This window comes from Salvelinus fontinalis, chromosome 1, assembly GCF_029448725.1.
Source record: "Salvelinus fontinalis isolate EN_2023a chromosome 1, ASM2944872v1, whole genome shotgun sequence".
Lineage (NCBI taxonomy): Eukaryota > Metazoa > Chordata > Actinopteri > Salmoniformes > Salmonidae > Salvelinus > Salvelinus fontinalis.
This window is the reverse complement of record NC_074665.1, coordinates 46,290,436-46,308,184: the sequence shown is the minus strand read 5'-3', so window position 1 is coordinate 46,308,184 and position 17,749 is coordinate 46,290,436. Positions and strand designations below refer to the sequence as shown.

The following is a 17,749-nucleotide window of genomic DNA, read 5'->3' as shown; positions in this document are numbered from 1 at the left end:
ATGCATATTTTCGGTTTACAGGTTATTCAATGGCAGGTGTGTTCCAACACAACAGGGTTGTATTCATTATGACACAACGTAGGGTCCTCCCGAAAACAAGTGTTCCTTATTGGATAACTCCAGGTTGTCTCTCCCTGTTTCAGTTTGTTTTCTTCTGTTTGGTGCCTAATGACAATGACCCAGGACTTCATCATTTCATATTACAGTAAGATTCCAATCCCAGAATGGACCTGAGTAGAAGAACTAGACACCACTAACAGTGAGAAAGTGGAGATCCGCCCCAAATGTTTCAGTGCAGAGGGGCGCAATGAGACAACTCTCTCTCCCTCTCCTGCTGTGTTGTTGGATTCTTCTCTCCCTACACCTCTCCCGTATCCTTTGTCTCAGCAGCTGTCTATTTGCCGAGGCTTTGTCTTCGTTTGTCTGTGGAATTTCACACAGCAGCAGCACCAACAGGGACTTAGTTCGGAGCGTTCGACTCTGACCTATAAAAAAACGCTCGCTTGGGCCCTTGCCTCCCAGGGTCCTCTGCTGTTTCCCCCATAAGCCTTCTTTCGAACCCCCTCCGGTTTTTCCTCCAACAGATAACAATTAGCGAGTGTTTTTGGAGAGCTCCAGTGGAGCTTTGATGTGTTAATGAATTGAAAAATGGCCCTCGCCGGTTTTCAGTTATCCCTGCTGAGCCTAATTAGAGGGAGTTTGTCTGCTGTGTGCGCGTGCGTGTGTGTTTTGTGTACCTGTGTGAGTGTGTGTGTGTGGGTGTGGGTGTGGGTGTGGGTGTGGGTGTGGGTGTGGGTGTGGGTGTGGGTGTGTGTGGGTGTGGGTGGGTGTGTGTGTGTGTGTGTGTGTGTTAGTGGTTGTGTGCACAGCACTTCAAAACAAACCCATAAACATTCCAAGTGCCGCAGCAAATCCTGGAGCAGGCACTGAGGTGAAGTTAACAGCCCCCAACCTCTCTCTATCTTTCTCCTCTCCTCCACACCGCTCTGTATCTTTCTCCTCTCCTCCACTCCTATCTCTATCTATCTTTCTCCTATCCTCCACTCCTCTCTATCTTTCTCCTCTCCTCCACTCCTCTCTCTTTCTCCCCTCCTCTCTCTCATTTCTCTTTCTTCCCCACTTCCCAAGCTCTTTTTAAAGAGAGGGCGGAATAATGAGCACAAGTCCTGTTTGAAGCATCAGGTCCAGTCGGTAGTGCAAGCAACTGATTCACAACACACAAACACACTCTCTCTTTCTCAACAGGTCTAATCCGACATCTGATCTCTCCTCTTATGTTGGATAGCAACTCTAGAACGCTTGGACCTTTTTTTTCAATTGTTGAATTCATTCATATTCAAAATGTCAGTTTAGACCATCTGTTGATCCAGCTTTGTGTAGAAAAGTCCTAATATTGAATTGAACTTTAAATTCCTCCACTTATATCCGCTATGAAGGTGGGCCGTGTGGCAGTAAAGGATTAAGGCTGGAGAAAAGGGTGCCAGTGATCCCCCTGCTTTCATGTCCCACTACAAGGTGTTAATGGACACAATTGCTCACAGCTGTGTGTGTGTGTGTGTGTGTGTGTGTGTGTGTGTGTGTGTGTGTGTGTGTGTGTGTGTGTGTGTGTGTGTGTGTGTGTGTGTGTGTGTGTGTGTGTGTGTGTGTGTGTGTGTGTGTGTGTGTGTGTGTGTGTGTGTGTGTGTGTGTGTGTTTGAGGCGTTTGATCACAATCTCCACCCCTTCCTCCCCTTTTTCCAACCTCTATACCACCCTCCTGCCCTTGTTCCAGCGGGTGTGTTCTTTGTCACATCCTCTTAAGTAGAAATTGGACATGCTGTTTTTACACACTGACACACGCACATAGTACTCTCACATACACATGTACGTGTGCACATACATACACACACACACACACACACACACACACACACACACACACACACACACACACACACACACACACACACACACACACACACACAGACACAGACTAACACACACCTTAATACCTGTATTTTAATATACTGTTTATTTTTAAATTTTTTAGGATTTAGTCTACTGTGGGTTTCACCCATCCCAGTTCTTCTTACTGTATACATCCATCCAAGTGTCCAGACCAATAATGTCATGTCTATGGTCCAGACACTTCACCATGGTTGGAAAGCGTGGTAGCGGCAGTGAACCCTTCCCCAAACCCTTAAAATGGCTTGAGGTCAAGGGTCAAACCAAGACCCCGTGCCACCAGCCTCCTAAAACACACCACGAAGAGCCAGCAGCGGCATATCTACAGCAAAAGAACAAGTCCGAGAGGGATTCAAACCTAACTAGTATTTAATTAACTGCAGAATTCCATACAAATTGTCTGCGTAATAGCCAAGAGAAGGAGTCTGTGAATGTGCTCTTTTCCTGGAGCCTGGGACCCTGTAAAACTGCAGCGAGAAAGGGCTCTGTTCCCATCTCTCTGTGCCAGAAATCCCTTTGCTGAGTAGCAGTTGAGAAACCGAATTCCAGTGCCGGCTTGTTTCAAGTTCTGCCGGATTGTTTCAGCCATGTAAATCCCCCCGCAAGCGGATACCAAGACGGCCATCAAGGAACGTCACTGGACTTTATGCAAACTGGAAACCATATATCCTGAGGCTGCATTTATTGTAGCTGGGGATTTCAAGAAAGCTAATCTGAGAACAAGGCTACCTAAATTCTATCAGCATATCAATTGCAGTGCACGAGCGAGTAACACACTCGACCACTGCTACTCTAACTTCCGCGATGCATACAAGGACCTTCCCCACCCTCCTTTTGGAAAATCTGACCATGACTCCATCTTGTTGCTCCCCTACTATAGGCAGAAACTAAAACAGGAAGTGCCCATGCTTAGGTCTATCCAACGCTGGTCGGACCAATTAGATTCCACGCTTCAAGATTGCTTTGATCGCGTGGACTGGGATATGTTCCAGGTAGCCTCAGAGAATAATATTGACGTATACACTGACTCGGTGAATGAGTTTATAAGGAAGTCTATAGGAGATGTTGTACCCACTGTGACTATTAAAACCTTCCCTAACCAGAAACCGTGGATTGATGGCAGCATTTGCTCAAAACTGAAAGCACGTACCACCGTGTTTAATCATGGCAAGGCGACTGGAAACATGACCGAATACAAACAGTGTAGTTATTCCCTCTATAAGGCAATAAGGCATGCTTCAAGATGGCCACCATTGTTCCTTTTCCCAAGAAAGCTAAGGTAACTGAACTAAATGACTATCGCCCCGTAGCACTCACTTCTGTCATCATGAAGTGCTTTGAGAGACTAGTCAAGGATCATATCACCTCCACCCTACCTGTTACCCTAGACCCACTCCAATATGCTTACCGCCCAATAGGTCCATAGACGATGCAATCGCCATCACACTGCACACTGCCCTATCCCATCTGTACAAGAGGATTACCTATGTAAAAATGCTATTCATTGACTACAGCTCAGCATTCAACACCATAGTACCCTCCAAACTCATCATTAAGCTTGGGACCCTGAGTCTCGACCCCGCCCTGTGCGACTGGGTCCTGGACTTCCTGACGGGCCGCCCCCAGGTGCACACCTCCAACTCAATCATCAAGTTTGCAGACGACACAACAGTAGTAGGCTTGATTACCAACAATGACGAGCTTACAGGGAGGAGGTGAGGGCCCTCTGAGTGTGGTGTCAGGAAAATAACCTCTCACTCAATGTCAGCTAAACAAAAGAGATGTTCGTGGACTTCAGGAAACAGCAAAGGGAGCACCCCCCTATCCACATCGACAGGACAGCAGTGGAGAAGGTGGAAAGTTACATATCACCGGCAAACTGAAATGGTCCACGCACACAGACAGTGTGGTGAAGAAGGCGCAACAGCGCCTCTTCAACCTCAGGAGGCTGAAAAAATGTGGCTTGTTACCCGAAAACCCTCACTAACTTATACAGGTGCACAATTGAGAGCATCTTGTCGGGCTGTACCACCGCCTGGTACGGTAACTGCACCGCCCACAACCCCAGGGAACGACAGAGGGTGGTGCAGTGTGTACAACGTATCATCCGGAGGCAAACTACCTGCCCTCCAGGAAACCTACAACACCCGATGTCACAGGAAGACAAAAAAGATCATCAAGGACAACAACCACCCGAGCCACTACCTGTTCACCCCGCTTCCATCCAGAACGCGAGGTCAGTACAGGTGCATCAATGCTGGGACAGAGAGATTGAAAAACAGCTTCTATCTCAAGGCCATCAGATTGTTAAACAGCCACCACTAGCACAGAGAGGCGGCTGCCTACCTACAGACTTGATATCATTGGCCACTTTAATAAATGGAACACTAGACACTTGAATAATGTTTACATATCCCGCATTATTCATCTCATATGTATATACTGTATACTGTATCCTTCACCATCTATCCTTTACTATCTATTGCATCTTAGCCGCTCTGTTACTGCTCATCCATATATTTTATACTTATATATTCTCATCCCATTCCTTTACTAGATTGTGTGTATTAGGTTTTGTTGTGGAATTTGTTAGATATTAGGTTTTGTTGTGGAATTTGTTCGATATTACCTGTTAGATACTGCTGCACTGTCAGATCTAGAAGCATAAGCGTTTCGCTACACTCGCAATAACATCTGCCAGCCATGTGTATGTGACCAGTACAATTTGATTTGAAATTCCAGTTATTATTGATATGGCCTTACATTTTTCATTCAAGTGTCTCATGGTCCCATCAAAGGTCATTTTGTTTTCAAATGAAAATCCCTCCTTAAAAAACGAATGCTTGACGCGGTGGCAATCCCTGTGCTGGATGTTGTTACAACACTGACCTTAGAGAAGTCAGACACAGTCAGACTCTCTCTCTCACACACTGTGACTGGCAACACTTCATGGCTCCATGCTTTTATTCAGTGCAGACTGTTGTGGTCTACGCCTTACGAAACAGTCATTGATATAGAACCCTGTTTTGACTCACTGCAGTCAATACACTCACATCTGATTACATCTGATTACATTTATTTTGTTCCCCCCCAGAGAAGTGTCCTCTGCTGATACTTTTTGCGATCCAAGTTCTTTGTTGTTGTTTGCCTCTTGCAAACCGTTTCTCCGCGGATCACTTTGAACTGGCACCAAACGCTCTGGCAATGTTCTTTGAACACTTGGCCAAGTGTTGGAGGAATCTGAGTTCAGGTTTGAATTGAACCTGACTGGGGTTAAGGATTTGGGCCAGGTCTCTCCCATCTCAGGGGCAGATCTCCCACACCCTACATGGCCTGTGAACGAAATGGCACTCTTGAAGTAGTGCACTACTGTAAATAGGGAATTTCAAACACAGCCCTGGAGATCAAAGAGTGTTCATATCCAAATGACTGGCAGAGAGCATCTTGGTTCCTCTCAATGTTTCTTCCTAACGGCCCTGCTACGCTATAGCCATCCGGCGTTCGTCATTGCTGTCAGCCGTTGATGTCACGTTCCTGACCTATTTCTGTTAGTTTGTTGTATGTGTTAGTTGGTCAGGACGTGAGTTTGGGTGGGCATTCTATGTTTTCTGTTTCTATGTTGGTTTATGGGTTGCCTGGTATGGCTCTTAATTAGAGGCAGGTGTTTGGCGTTCCTCTAATTAAGAGTCATATTTAGGTAGGTTGTCTCACAGTGTTCGTTGTGGGTGGTTGTCTCCTGTGTCTGTGTTTGTCGCACCATACGGGACTGTTTCGGTTTGTTTGTTCATCGTTAATTTATGTCTAGGCTATTTTCCCTGTTTGTGCGTTATTCGTGTTATGTGAGTCCGTCGTCCAGGTCTGTCTACACCGTTTGTTGTTTTGTTAGTTTATTAGTCAAGTTCGTGTTTTCGTGTTATTCTTTAATAAATGATGTCTTCAAACTCCGCTGCATTTTGGTTCCCTCACTACTCCTCCTTTTCGGTTGAAGAGGAGGAGGATCGCCGTTACAGTTGAGGATATGCTTCCCTTCCTTTGAAATCAATGAAAGCTGCTTCACTGCCCATGTTGCACTCTCGTTGCGTCACGTACAATGGCAGCGTCCAAGCTCAAGAATCGCAGAGGTTCAATTCCTGATGGCTGACGTGCGGGTTAATTTTATCTTGTGAATTGAAGTAATGAGAAATAAAGTTGATTTTGGTTGCATATAGCTTCACCTATACACCACTGGCTATTTTACTAAGATTTATAAAGTCCAAAACCTACTACTACTAGCTAGCTAGCTACATTGACTAGCTCAGTTCACAATGTAAAAAAAAAAAAGAAGCAATCGATGAATACGGTATACTACAGTAAGAGAAAATAGAATAAGGATGCTCTTCCCTGCTCTCCTCTCCAATCTCAACAACATGCTCTGTGTAGCAGGTAGAACTTCACTTTGACATGATGCTGATGGCAAAGCAACTTTTATAGTGGGGCTGAAGGGTTATTGAGTGTTTTTTCATGCCACTGCCACCTCTGCTTGCCCTTGATGTTTAGCCTTGAGTTGCTGCAAGCACTTTTTGACAAATGCATTTGTGAGTAAGATTAAGATCACTTTGTTGGTCAATTCCACACGGCTTTTAACCCAACCTATAGGGAGGAGGTCAGAGAACTGGCCGGGTGGTGCCAGAATAACAACCTATCCCTCAACGTAACCAAGACTAAGGAGATGATTGTGGACTACAGGAAAAGGAGGACCGAGCACGCCCCCATTCTCATCGACGGGGCTGTAGTGGAGCAGGTTGAGCGCCTCAAGTTCCTCTGTGTACACATCAACAACAAACTAGAATGGTCCAAACACACCAAGACAGTCGTGAAGAGGGCACAACAAAGCCTACTCCCCCTCAGGAAACTAAAAAGATTTGGCATGGGTCATCAGATCCCCAAAAGGTTCTACAGCTGTAACATCGAGAGCATCCTGACCGGTTGCATCACTGCCTGGTATAGCAACTGTTCGGCCTCCGACCACAAGGCACTACAGAGGGTAGTGCGTACGGCCCAGTACATCACTGGGGCTAAGCTGCCTGCCATCCTGGACCTCTACACCAGGCGGTGTCAGAGAAAGGCCCTAAAAGCTGTAAAAGAACCCAGCCACCCCAGTCATAGACTGTTCTCTCTACTACCGCATGGCAAGCGGTACCGGAGTGCCAAGTCTAGGACAAAAAGGCTACTCAACAGTTTTTACCCCCAAGCCATAAGACTCCTGAACAGGTAATCAAATGGCTACCTGAACTATTTGCATTGTCTGCCCCCCCCCCCCCCCCCCCAACCCCTCCTTTACGCTGCTGCTACTCTCTGTTTATCATATATGCCTAGTCACTTTAACTATACATTCATGTACATACCACCTCAATTGGCCCAACCAACCGGTGCCCCCGCACATTGGCTACCCGGGCTATCTGCATTGTGTCCCGCCACCCACCACCCGCCAACCCCTCTTTTACCCTACTGCTACTCTCTGTTTATCATATATGCAGTCACTTTAACCATATCTACATGTACATACTACCTCAATCAGCCTGACTAACCGGTGTCTGTATATAACCTCGCTACTGTTATAGACTCGCTACTATATATATCCTCAATACTGTTATTTTTCACTGTCTTTTTCCTGTTGTTTTTATTTCTTTACCTACCTATTGTTCACCTAATACCTTTATTTATTATTATATATATATTTTTAACTTACAAATTGCACTGTTGGTTAGAGCCTGTAAGTAAGCATTTCACTATAAGGTTGTATTCGGGGCACGTGACAAATAAAATTTGATTTGATTTGAACCCCTCCGAAAGACGCACATACATACACAGGTTCTGGAGAGGTGTGGGGGGCTGCCACACTGGGCGCCCGTGGAGCTGTTTTTGTGGGGGGTTAAGTGCCTTGCTCGAGGGCACGGCAGGCAATGGTATCTAGGATTTGATACCAGCAACCCTCTGGTTGCCAGCTCACTTCCCACCAGATGTTCTAGTCGTACCCGGGTTTCGAACTGGCAACCATCCGGTTGCTGGCTTGCCACTCTAACCGCTAGGCTGCCTGCCGCCCGATACATGAAATACATGTGACTAAATGTAAATATATATTGTGATTGATTGTCATACAGACAATTTCCACAGTGATCAAACCTTGTGGTGCTATAAGACACATGGCTCAAGACTTTACAGTACATGGACCCTTCCTACTCCTCTATCGGACTACAGAGGTCTTAGACTAGATGGGAGAGGTTAGTTCTGCTCATCAGTGATTCATGATAATAAAAGGGTCTGTTAATAACTAGCGTGCCAAGAGCGGGTCCAGTCATTAATTATGGAATGGGGAAAATGAGCTCTGAAAATATATGCCTCATGATTGATGACTTCTGTAACAGCCACAAAGCACACACCCTCTACTCTGATTGAATCATAAAGGTATTGACACTAAGCTACATCCTACACTTTGTACTGGTAAAGTACACTGTAGGACTTACAGTAAATGCTTCATCTACTGCTCATATGTCTGAATGAGTGTTTTCAAAATGTGCTTTATGTGCAAAATGTGCTTTTTCATACATCAAATTATTTTGATGTATGAAGTATACCCACACTATACATATAGTGTTGTGCCTTGTTTTCAAACTGTGGAGATGCCAATTTACCAAAGGTTTTTCCAACTTTTCCTGTTTGAAAGTGCCTCGGACGTGTTTTGATTATGAAGAAGTGCACCTATTCTCACTGAACGCTCAAGACGTCTTACCTTTCTTTCTTCCCCCCCTCTCTTTTCCCCTTCCCTGATCCCTCCCTCTCGTAGCGTGCAACTGCAACCTGCACGCCCGGCGCTGCCGCTTCAACATGGAGCTGTACAAGTTGTCAGGGAGGAAGAGCGGAGGCGTGTGTATGAACTGTCGTCACAACACGGCCGGACGCCACTGCCACTACTGCAAGGAGGGCTTCTACCGGGATATGGCCAGGCCCATCACACACCGCCGTGCCTGCAAAGGTATGGAGAATAGGTTTTATACTATAGGCGTACCTTTCACAGTAGTGTTTGTAGTGTCAATAGTCCTTTTCAATTCAGTCGATTCAGTAGATTAATAAAAATTAAAAGCTATTTATTTTCAAAAAGTGCAATATATACTGTACTGTATATAACCCTATAGCATTGACTGAAATGGTAACGCTGTTCTAAGAATTAGGCTGGCATCCTCACTTCCAAACTGATACCATGCCTCTGTAAGTAAATCATTTGTCACAGAAGCTGTTCTCGCAAAAATCCACAGAAAAAAATATTCCCCTGGACCACAAGCCACATGAAATTAGTATCTGATTGAGTTATTTCTCGTGGAAAAAGTGGTGTTTGAATTGTGGAATGTTTTGAATTTGCAGTGAATATTTTTCTGGCTCGTTCTTACGCCGAGAGCTTTTCGTATTGGAGAACAACCCAATTTTCCTGCGCTTGTTGCTTGGGGAAATATGCAAATCAATAGCAGAGGGAGACTGCATTCTTTCTCAGTGCTGTAGGTTAGTGTGAGATGTTAAGGGATCGCTTATAGAGAACTCAAAACAACATGGACGGTGAGAACTGCCAACACTCATAGCCGGGAAGGGCTTTTGTTGGAGATTTCATGGTGAGAATCTCCTGTATTTGACTCCTGGTCAGTTTTCCACTCCGGGGCTAACCCAAGCAGCTTTTAAACCAAAAGGTGTCAAGTATGAGACAGCACGCTACTATTGTCCATGTTAAATAATTTTTCATCACAATGTACTGTAGTACAGTACAACAGTACCCATTCTATTATTATTCTATTATTCCACTCACAGAGCAATTGACCATGGCACAACCTGAAATGTGACACAGTAATTGACTTTAGCAGAAGTCTTTTGCCCTTAACAAATGACAAGTAACACACGTATAGATAAGACTCCCACAGATGTTGATATGTTGTTGTGTGTGTTGATATTGGCAGCAGCTGTATCGAAATGTATGTCCCCGGTGCTATTGCAAGACCCGTCATACACACATACACACACACACTCAACCCGTGCCTGCGAGTGCGGCAGTGCTTGGGCCCTGGAGGCTGTGCAATCTGTTTTTATCAAAGCGGAGCAGTTCGAGGTCAGACCCGCGCGGCGGTAAAAACTTTTATCGCCTTCCTCTCGGATAGCAAGATGTGACGGAAATGAACGTTCCCGTGGAAACGGCCCTCAACCTGGGCGGCTGGCACCATGATTGATCAGAGCAATCCTAGCCCCTTTTAGAACCTGTCTCTTTCCCTTTCTCTCCTCCTCTCTCACTTTCTCTCCCTCTCTGTCCGAGGAGTATGCTCTCTTCTCTTCTCATCTCTTCTCTTCTTCTCTCTAATCCTCCAATTCGTTCTACCTTTTATTTCTGCCGCACTGTTTTATATATTTTTCCTCTTGTGGCAGGGCCAGGAGAAGGGTCAAGGGTCAAAAATGGTCGGTGTCACGTCTGAAATGGAGTAACGGCAATAAAATACAGGTGTTTTTTGAATGGGACTAAGGAATGGGCGGTTAGGTCTGGAGGGTTGGGGGGGTGGAATGTCTGCTTCCAATCAGACCTCCTCTGTGGACGAGTGTCCATGTCGGACCTGCTGTGTGTGTGCGCACGTGTGTGTGTGTGTGTGTGTGGGTGTGTGTGTACGCGTGCATGAGTGCGTGTCCAACACACAGTCTACAAGGTTTGCCAGTTTAATGGACAGGCCAGACTCTGATGGATGGGTCAAGTGGCAGCGTCACTCCCATCTGTTCCCAGTTACACCCTTGTACTTAGGTAACACACACACAGGTCCCAACCCCCCTCCACCCCCAGTGCCCTCGGCCTTCTGCCCCAGTCCCAAGTGCCTCTCTATGGGGTGTCCCAAGCTCCTGCAGGCCTGGACAGCGGCCGCTGCCACTCTCCATCCACGGATTTACGCTGCTACGTGCATAAAAACAGCCGGCAAATTAAAGAAACATGCTTACCATAACCAGCGCGGGTGTAACCAGTCTTGCCTACGAGGTCTTCAATGTCAGAGCTTTATGTGTCTCCAAACATGTCCTAGTCTTGGCATCTATATCGACTAGAATTAATGTCAAAGAAAGGAATTTAAATTTAGGCCGTAGAATATGTCAGCAGTCCTTGCCAACAAAAAGCTTCAAATATACTTTATACTGAATGTATCAAGATTTGTCCTCCAAGTAGCTTCTGAAGTGGACCATATGCGAATAATTTCTTATAGAATAACTTTGTAGAAACAAGGGAATTAGGAAATCCAAGATAAATCATTCCAAAACCGAAACGCTCATGCCAGTATCGGCCAGATGTCTGCAGAGCAAACCGCCCAATTAGAAAAGGTGAAATACTTGGACCCCTTTTGAAAGGACTGTTTACTCAGTTACTCACACGCACTCACATGGTTTGTTAAAACAGACACACACACACGCACACACACACACACACACACACACACACACACACACACACACACACACACACACACACACACACACACACACACACACACACACACACACACACACACATACTGTTTGCACCCACGCGCACACACACACACACACACACACACACACACACACACACACACACTGAGCGCCATTGATCTATTCAGAGTTCAAGAGTGAGCAAACGCCTGCTGTCCAAAGACTACAAGTCCCAAGGTGGTGTCTGTCTGTCACACCTTCAGTCACACAGGCTTAAATAGTCATCAACATCTGAGGACGTTTTTACAGCTTTTTAACTGGCCCAAGCCCCTGCGCGTAAAACTTCAGAAAGACGGTGTGAGGACGGAGGTGAGTGGCTGGAGGGGGGTGCCCCTCCCCGAACACCATCCTGGCACTCATCTGTTGTTTTTCTGAGCTTAACAGACTTTGAACACAATAAATAACAGTCGATTTACAGAGTACTTTAATCCCATTTTAAAGCAGTTACATGGATTGAATGAACATGTATTTGCAGTATAACAACATATTTGACTTTTAATGAGGTATTATGTTCAACTCATAAACATGCAGATAAATATGTTTTGATTGTACTAATATAAGATGGCCATATTCTGACATCTCCTTCATTTGTTTCTGTGTTAGTAACACAACGTTTGGTACCAGTTGCCTTTGTAATTAGACAATCAGCGAAACAATGGATTGGTTCCGAAATGATTGTCTGTTGCCGTCCCACAAGTCTAGGCATGCAGGTATCATCCAGACTGGCACAGACTTTACCAGACAGATCAAATGACGGGAAGTTTACACTTCTGTCCCCCGCATTTAGTACAGCAAACCAGTTTGTACATGATTTGCTATATTTCTTTTTATAAACTACCAGATGATTCTAGTCTCTCTGTTTGGAGTGTAGAGCATTGATTTCTATATCGCTATTGTGCATAGAGTAGTGCTGTGTTATGAAATCAGAGACGTTTGTGTTGTTCAACAACCTGTGTCTCTGGACTCCAACTGTGGGTTTTTAGTGGACTCATCAGCTGTGTTTTATTAACACATACTGTATAAAGGGGCGCCAATCCCAGGAATGCCAGAAATTCGAAATGGATCTGCGGCCCCGTCCGTGCTGCACCTGGGCACAGGAACAAGAGCAGGAGAGAAGGACATTTTGGCAGGAGAGAAGTCACATGGTAGACATGGAGCGAAACAGGAACTAAGTCATACCAGAAGACCGGACACACATTTGACTTTCAACCTCCCTGTGCGCCAACCCACTCAATACAAACGTATATTACTAATATATTACCAACACTGCCAACCAACGGCCAATCAAAGCCTTCTGTGAGTTTGAAGCTGGGTCAGGTGGTGGGGATTTTACATGCAACGCGAGCCATCAGATTTACGAAGCGAGCGCAAGCTTCAAACGAGCGTACACACTTTGACACCCCAGCCGGACACCCGGACGGAACAGCCACATGTGCATCTGAAGATCAAAGCACTAACCCTCCACCCCACAACCCGCCCCCCCTCACTCCTAATTCTCATGGTCCAGACTCCCTCCACCTCACCACACCCCTCCCAAATCAACAGGTGGTAGAGTCCTTACTCCTCAGTTGTGATGGCAAAATGATCAGCACAAATAAACATGTTCACACACACTGAGGGAACAACACAGCAAGGCCCTGAAGAAAACTCCTCATGTTAGCAGCTGCCATTCCTTGGCAAGCCCTATCAGAGACTGTTGGGTTACTGGGTTTTCCCCAAAGGCTCGTTTCGCCCTTTCTTGTTGTTTTTATAAAAGCAGGAGGACAATTACCAGCTATCACATTACACTTAAGTAATGCAGTTTGCTTTTGCAATTTTGCAACTTGGTGAGCTTGTTTTCTACCTAATTTAGCCCAAAGTAGAGGGAAAGAGCCGTCCTCCCCGTCGGCAGTTTTTTGGGGGCCAGTTGTTTTTGGCCAAAAGCAATTATTTATGCCAGAACAGATTGACAAGATAAAATGCCAAATGTTAGCATTGAATCGAGGGGGCAGAGGTTTTTTTGTTGTTGAATTTTTCCAAAAGCATTGTCTTTTATTGTCTCTGGACAGAGGAGCTGCAGTTCCAAGCCAAGTCAAAGGGTTCAATCGCACCCTTTAAAGTAAAATGTTACGGGGATAGTAAAGTTGTGCGGTTTTGTGTGTCAAGATAGTCTCAGATTGATCAGTGTAACGTGTAATAGTGATACTTGATAGCGTGCGGTTGGAGAGGTTTATCTTCTACCTTTGATAAGTGTGTGTGTCTGTGTGCGGCTTTCCTAAGGAAGACATGTCTGTTTTCCTTGTTGAGCCGGGTTGAGCCAAGGTGAGGTGAGGGAGATTTAGTCTTGTTTATGCTGATGAGCACACCAGAGGCAAAGTTTGGAACATGTTAGCCCTCTCTCTCTCTCCCTTTCACCGTTCTTCCCCTCTGCATGTCTTTCTCTCTTCTTCCTCTTCTTCTTCATCTTCTTCTCTCTCTCCTCTCCTCTCTGTCACCTTGTAAAGACCTCTTGTAAGAGAGGAGCTGACCAACAGGCCGGGTCTTGTATCCCAGCAGCTCTTTAAACAGAAGAAGACCCGTATTGCTCAAGGTGCGTTCGGACGGACGGCGCATACCATAACAGCACATAAAAGACCGGGGGGACGGGGACTCTCTCTGGGTGGCGTGTTGCCGTCGGCACGCAGCGGGCGCCAGGCAGATTTTTGGGAAGTGATGAAACGGCAGAGTGGGTGTCACACACAAACAGGCACCAGCGTAGCACCTAAGAGACCGGGCAAATGGAGGCGTTTCTTCCCTGTCAACACACACACACACGCACACACACACACACACACACACATACTCGTATGCACACACACACATCTTTGCCAGGTAGTGCCAGGTCCGTAAACCTGGAGGCGACAGTAGCAGGGTAGCCCAATTGAGCAGAAGGAATCCCAGACCTGGAGTGTGAATGATAGAGGAAATAAACTAAAGGAACACTCAGTCCTGTTGCATCTGGAATACAGTTGGATACTTCAATGGCAGATGATGATTAACTAGGTGTGTGTTGTGCTACAGAGCCTATTCATACGAGGGTTCAAAATGCCATCTGATTTGATCCGAGTCACAAATAAACCTTGAAAGTGACATTGAATATGTGTGACGAACCTTAGGCGACTTAAATGTTTCTCAACTGGCCACATCTAACCATCTCCTCTGTCTCGCTTTCTCTCGCTCTCTCTCTGTCTTTCTCTGGAACTCTCTCTCTTTCTCTCTGTCTCCCGCTCACTCTCTCTCGCGCTCTCTCTCTCTCTGCCTGTCTCTCTCTCTGTCTTTGTCTGTCTTTGTCTGTTTCTCTCTGTCTGTCTGTCCCTCGCTCTCTCTCTGTCTCTCTCTGTCTCTCTGTCCCTCTCCCTCTCTCACCTCCTCCCCCTCTCCCTCCCCCCTTCTCTCCAGCCTGTGACTGCCACCCGGTGGGTGCGGCAGGTAAGACGTGTAACCAGACGACGGGCCAGTGCCCCTGTAAGGACGGCGTGACGGGCATCACCTGCAACCGCTGTGCAAAGGGCTACCAACAGAGCCGCTCACCTGTGGCCCCCTGCATCAGTGAGTAGATCACAGATACACACACAGGGCCGCTCAACCGTGGACCCTTGCATCAGTGAGAATATCCCACACACACACACACACACACACACACACACACACACACACACACACACACACACACACACACACACACACACACACACACACACACACACACACACACACACACACACAGACATTGACATGCATTTAACAGAAGCACATATTTACTTGTCACCAGGGGAAGGCAGTGTGCTGTTTTTGCTATCAGTAGCCACATCGAGCCTGTGGGAATCGAGCCTGCACACACACATACATATGCACACACACTCGCACACGCACACACACACACTGTGTGTTGCTGTGGTCCTGGCCAGTAATCTATCCACCAGCGCTGACGTGTGTGGGTGCACCAGAGCGTGACCAAGGCAAGGCCTCCCCAGTGGTGGCACACACACACACACACACACACACACAGACACACACACACACACACACAGACACACACACAGACTCAACCTCCCTGTCCACCTCAACCCCGGGCTCTGTTTGTATCTGTGTTGTCATACCCACTCCAAGGACAAGGGGTTGGTTTCAACCCCCCCCCCCATCAGGGTTTTACCAGATGCCCACGCCAGTCTCTGCCACCACATCTACTAAAGGCTTTACACTAAACCAACCACACAGGGAAACCATAACATACCCATGTTACATACTGGAATACCATTTCCATGTTACATACTGGAATACCATTACCATGTTACATACTGGAATACCATTACCATGTTACATACTGGAATACCATTACCATGTTACATACTGGAATACCATTACCATGTTACATACTGGAATACCATTACCATGTTACATACTGGAATACCATTACCATGTTACATACTGGAATACCATTACCATGTTACATACTGGAATACCATTACCATGTTACATAATGGAATACCATTACCATGTTACATAATGGAATACCATGTTACATAATGGAATACCATTACCATGTTACATAATGGAATACCATTACCATGTTACATAATGGAATACCATGTTACATAATGGAATACCATTACCATGTTATATAATGGAATACCATGTTACATAATGGAATACCATGTAACATACTGGAATATCATTACCATGTTACATAATGGAATACCATTACCATGTTATATAATGGAATACCAGTACCATGTTACATAATGGAATACCATTACCATGTTACATAATGGAATACCATGTTACATAATGGAATACCATTAACCTGTTATATAATGGAATACCATTACCATGTTATATAATGGAATACCATTACCATGTTACATAATGGAATACCATTACCATGTTACATAATGGAATACCATGTTACATAATGGAATACCATTACCATGTTAAATACTGGAATACATAATGGGGAAACCGTACCATACTGCAGGGGTTCCCAGACTCAGGTCTACCAGCATCGGGGAACATCCTGAGCCCAACGTCTAGTTCTATGGACATAAGCACTGTTCATAACATGCACTGTTCATAACAGAAACTGTTCACACCCCTCTTGTTGGCGGAGATACAATTTTGCAATTTTAGAGCTTATTTCCTGCAATTCTACACATTTAGTCATGGGGTGCAGAGAACATTTTACAGTTTTAAAGCTTCTTTCTGTGCAATTCTATACATTTTGCCATGTCTAATGTGCATTCATGTGATATTTGACTGAATCAAACATTACAACAGAATGTATGGTCTAAAAAACCTAGCTGACATGGGCTAGTTGATCTGGACATTTCTGACACATTATAGCTCTCTAAGGTATGTGTAACAGTTTAACTTTATGGCGTCCTCTCGCCCCGACACGGGCGCGAACCAGGGACCCTCTGCACACATCAACAACAGTCACCCACGAAGCATCGTTACCCATCGCTCCTCAAAGGCCGTGGCCCTTGCAGAGCAAGGGGAACCACTACTTCAAGGTCTCAGAGCAAGTGACGTCACCGATTGAAAGGCTATTAGCGCACACCATTGCTGACTAGCTAGCCATTTCACATCCGTTACATATGCAATGACTGGTTTGACAAGAGTAAAACTGATGATGCATTACCCAATTTCAAAATAACACCTTGTGCATTATACTATTACAACTTTCAAGAGTAAGTTGATTGCCGGACTGAGTTCCCCCGCTGCCGACCCCTAGCCCCCACAGTTTGGGAACCACTGCATTCGAGAGAAACCATGAACCATGTACCAGCTCCAACGAGGGGTTTACAACCACACATGTAAACATGGCAGGTACAGCTGCTTCATTCCCGGTCTCATTTCTATAGCCAGGTAACAGCATGGTGGAGAGTCATGTTCCCTAGGATGTCACAAGCTAGCTATCCCATTAGTGGGTTTACATTAGTTTAAAAGCTAATTATGATAGATAGCTCAGGTACACACTGCTGCACTCGGTTAGCATGAGGTAAGCCAGCCCATCCATAAATCCACCATTGCCTGTGTTCGATTAGAAAGTCTGAGTTTTCAATGCCTTCAGCTGCCATGTTAAAAAAAATAAAGAATTAGACAATAACCCCAGGAACATTTGCTCACTATTTGGGCAGGTTGTAAAAGAGAATATGTTCTCAGTTAAACTGCCCTGGTAAAACAAAGGTAGGGACAGAAGTTCCTAGCTGGCACCAGTCCCGCAGATGAAGGCAGGTCATGGTGGTCTGATCTGGGGTAGATCAGTGCCACCCTG

General features: G+C 45.6%; 1 protein-coding gene across 3 annotated transcripts in view; it reads left to right on the top strand.

Annotated features, from left to right (window-relative positions):
- The window catches only part of ntn2 (netrin 2), a 62,759-nt gene that overhangs the window by 34,355 nt on the left and 10,655 nt on the right, over window positions 1–17,749 (top strand). For all 3 annotated transcript variants that reach the window (XM_055923792.1, XM_055923801.1, XM_055923782.1), the window contains exons 3-4: window positions 8,768–8,956; window positions 14,875–15,024. In XM_055923792.1, the coding sequence (XP_055779767.1) occupies window positions 8,768–8,956; window positions 14,875–15,024 (339 nt within the window). The remainder of the gene's footprint in view (window positions 1–8,767; window positions 8,957–14,874; window positions 15,025–17,749) is intronic.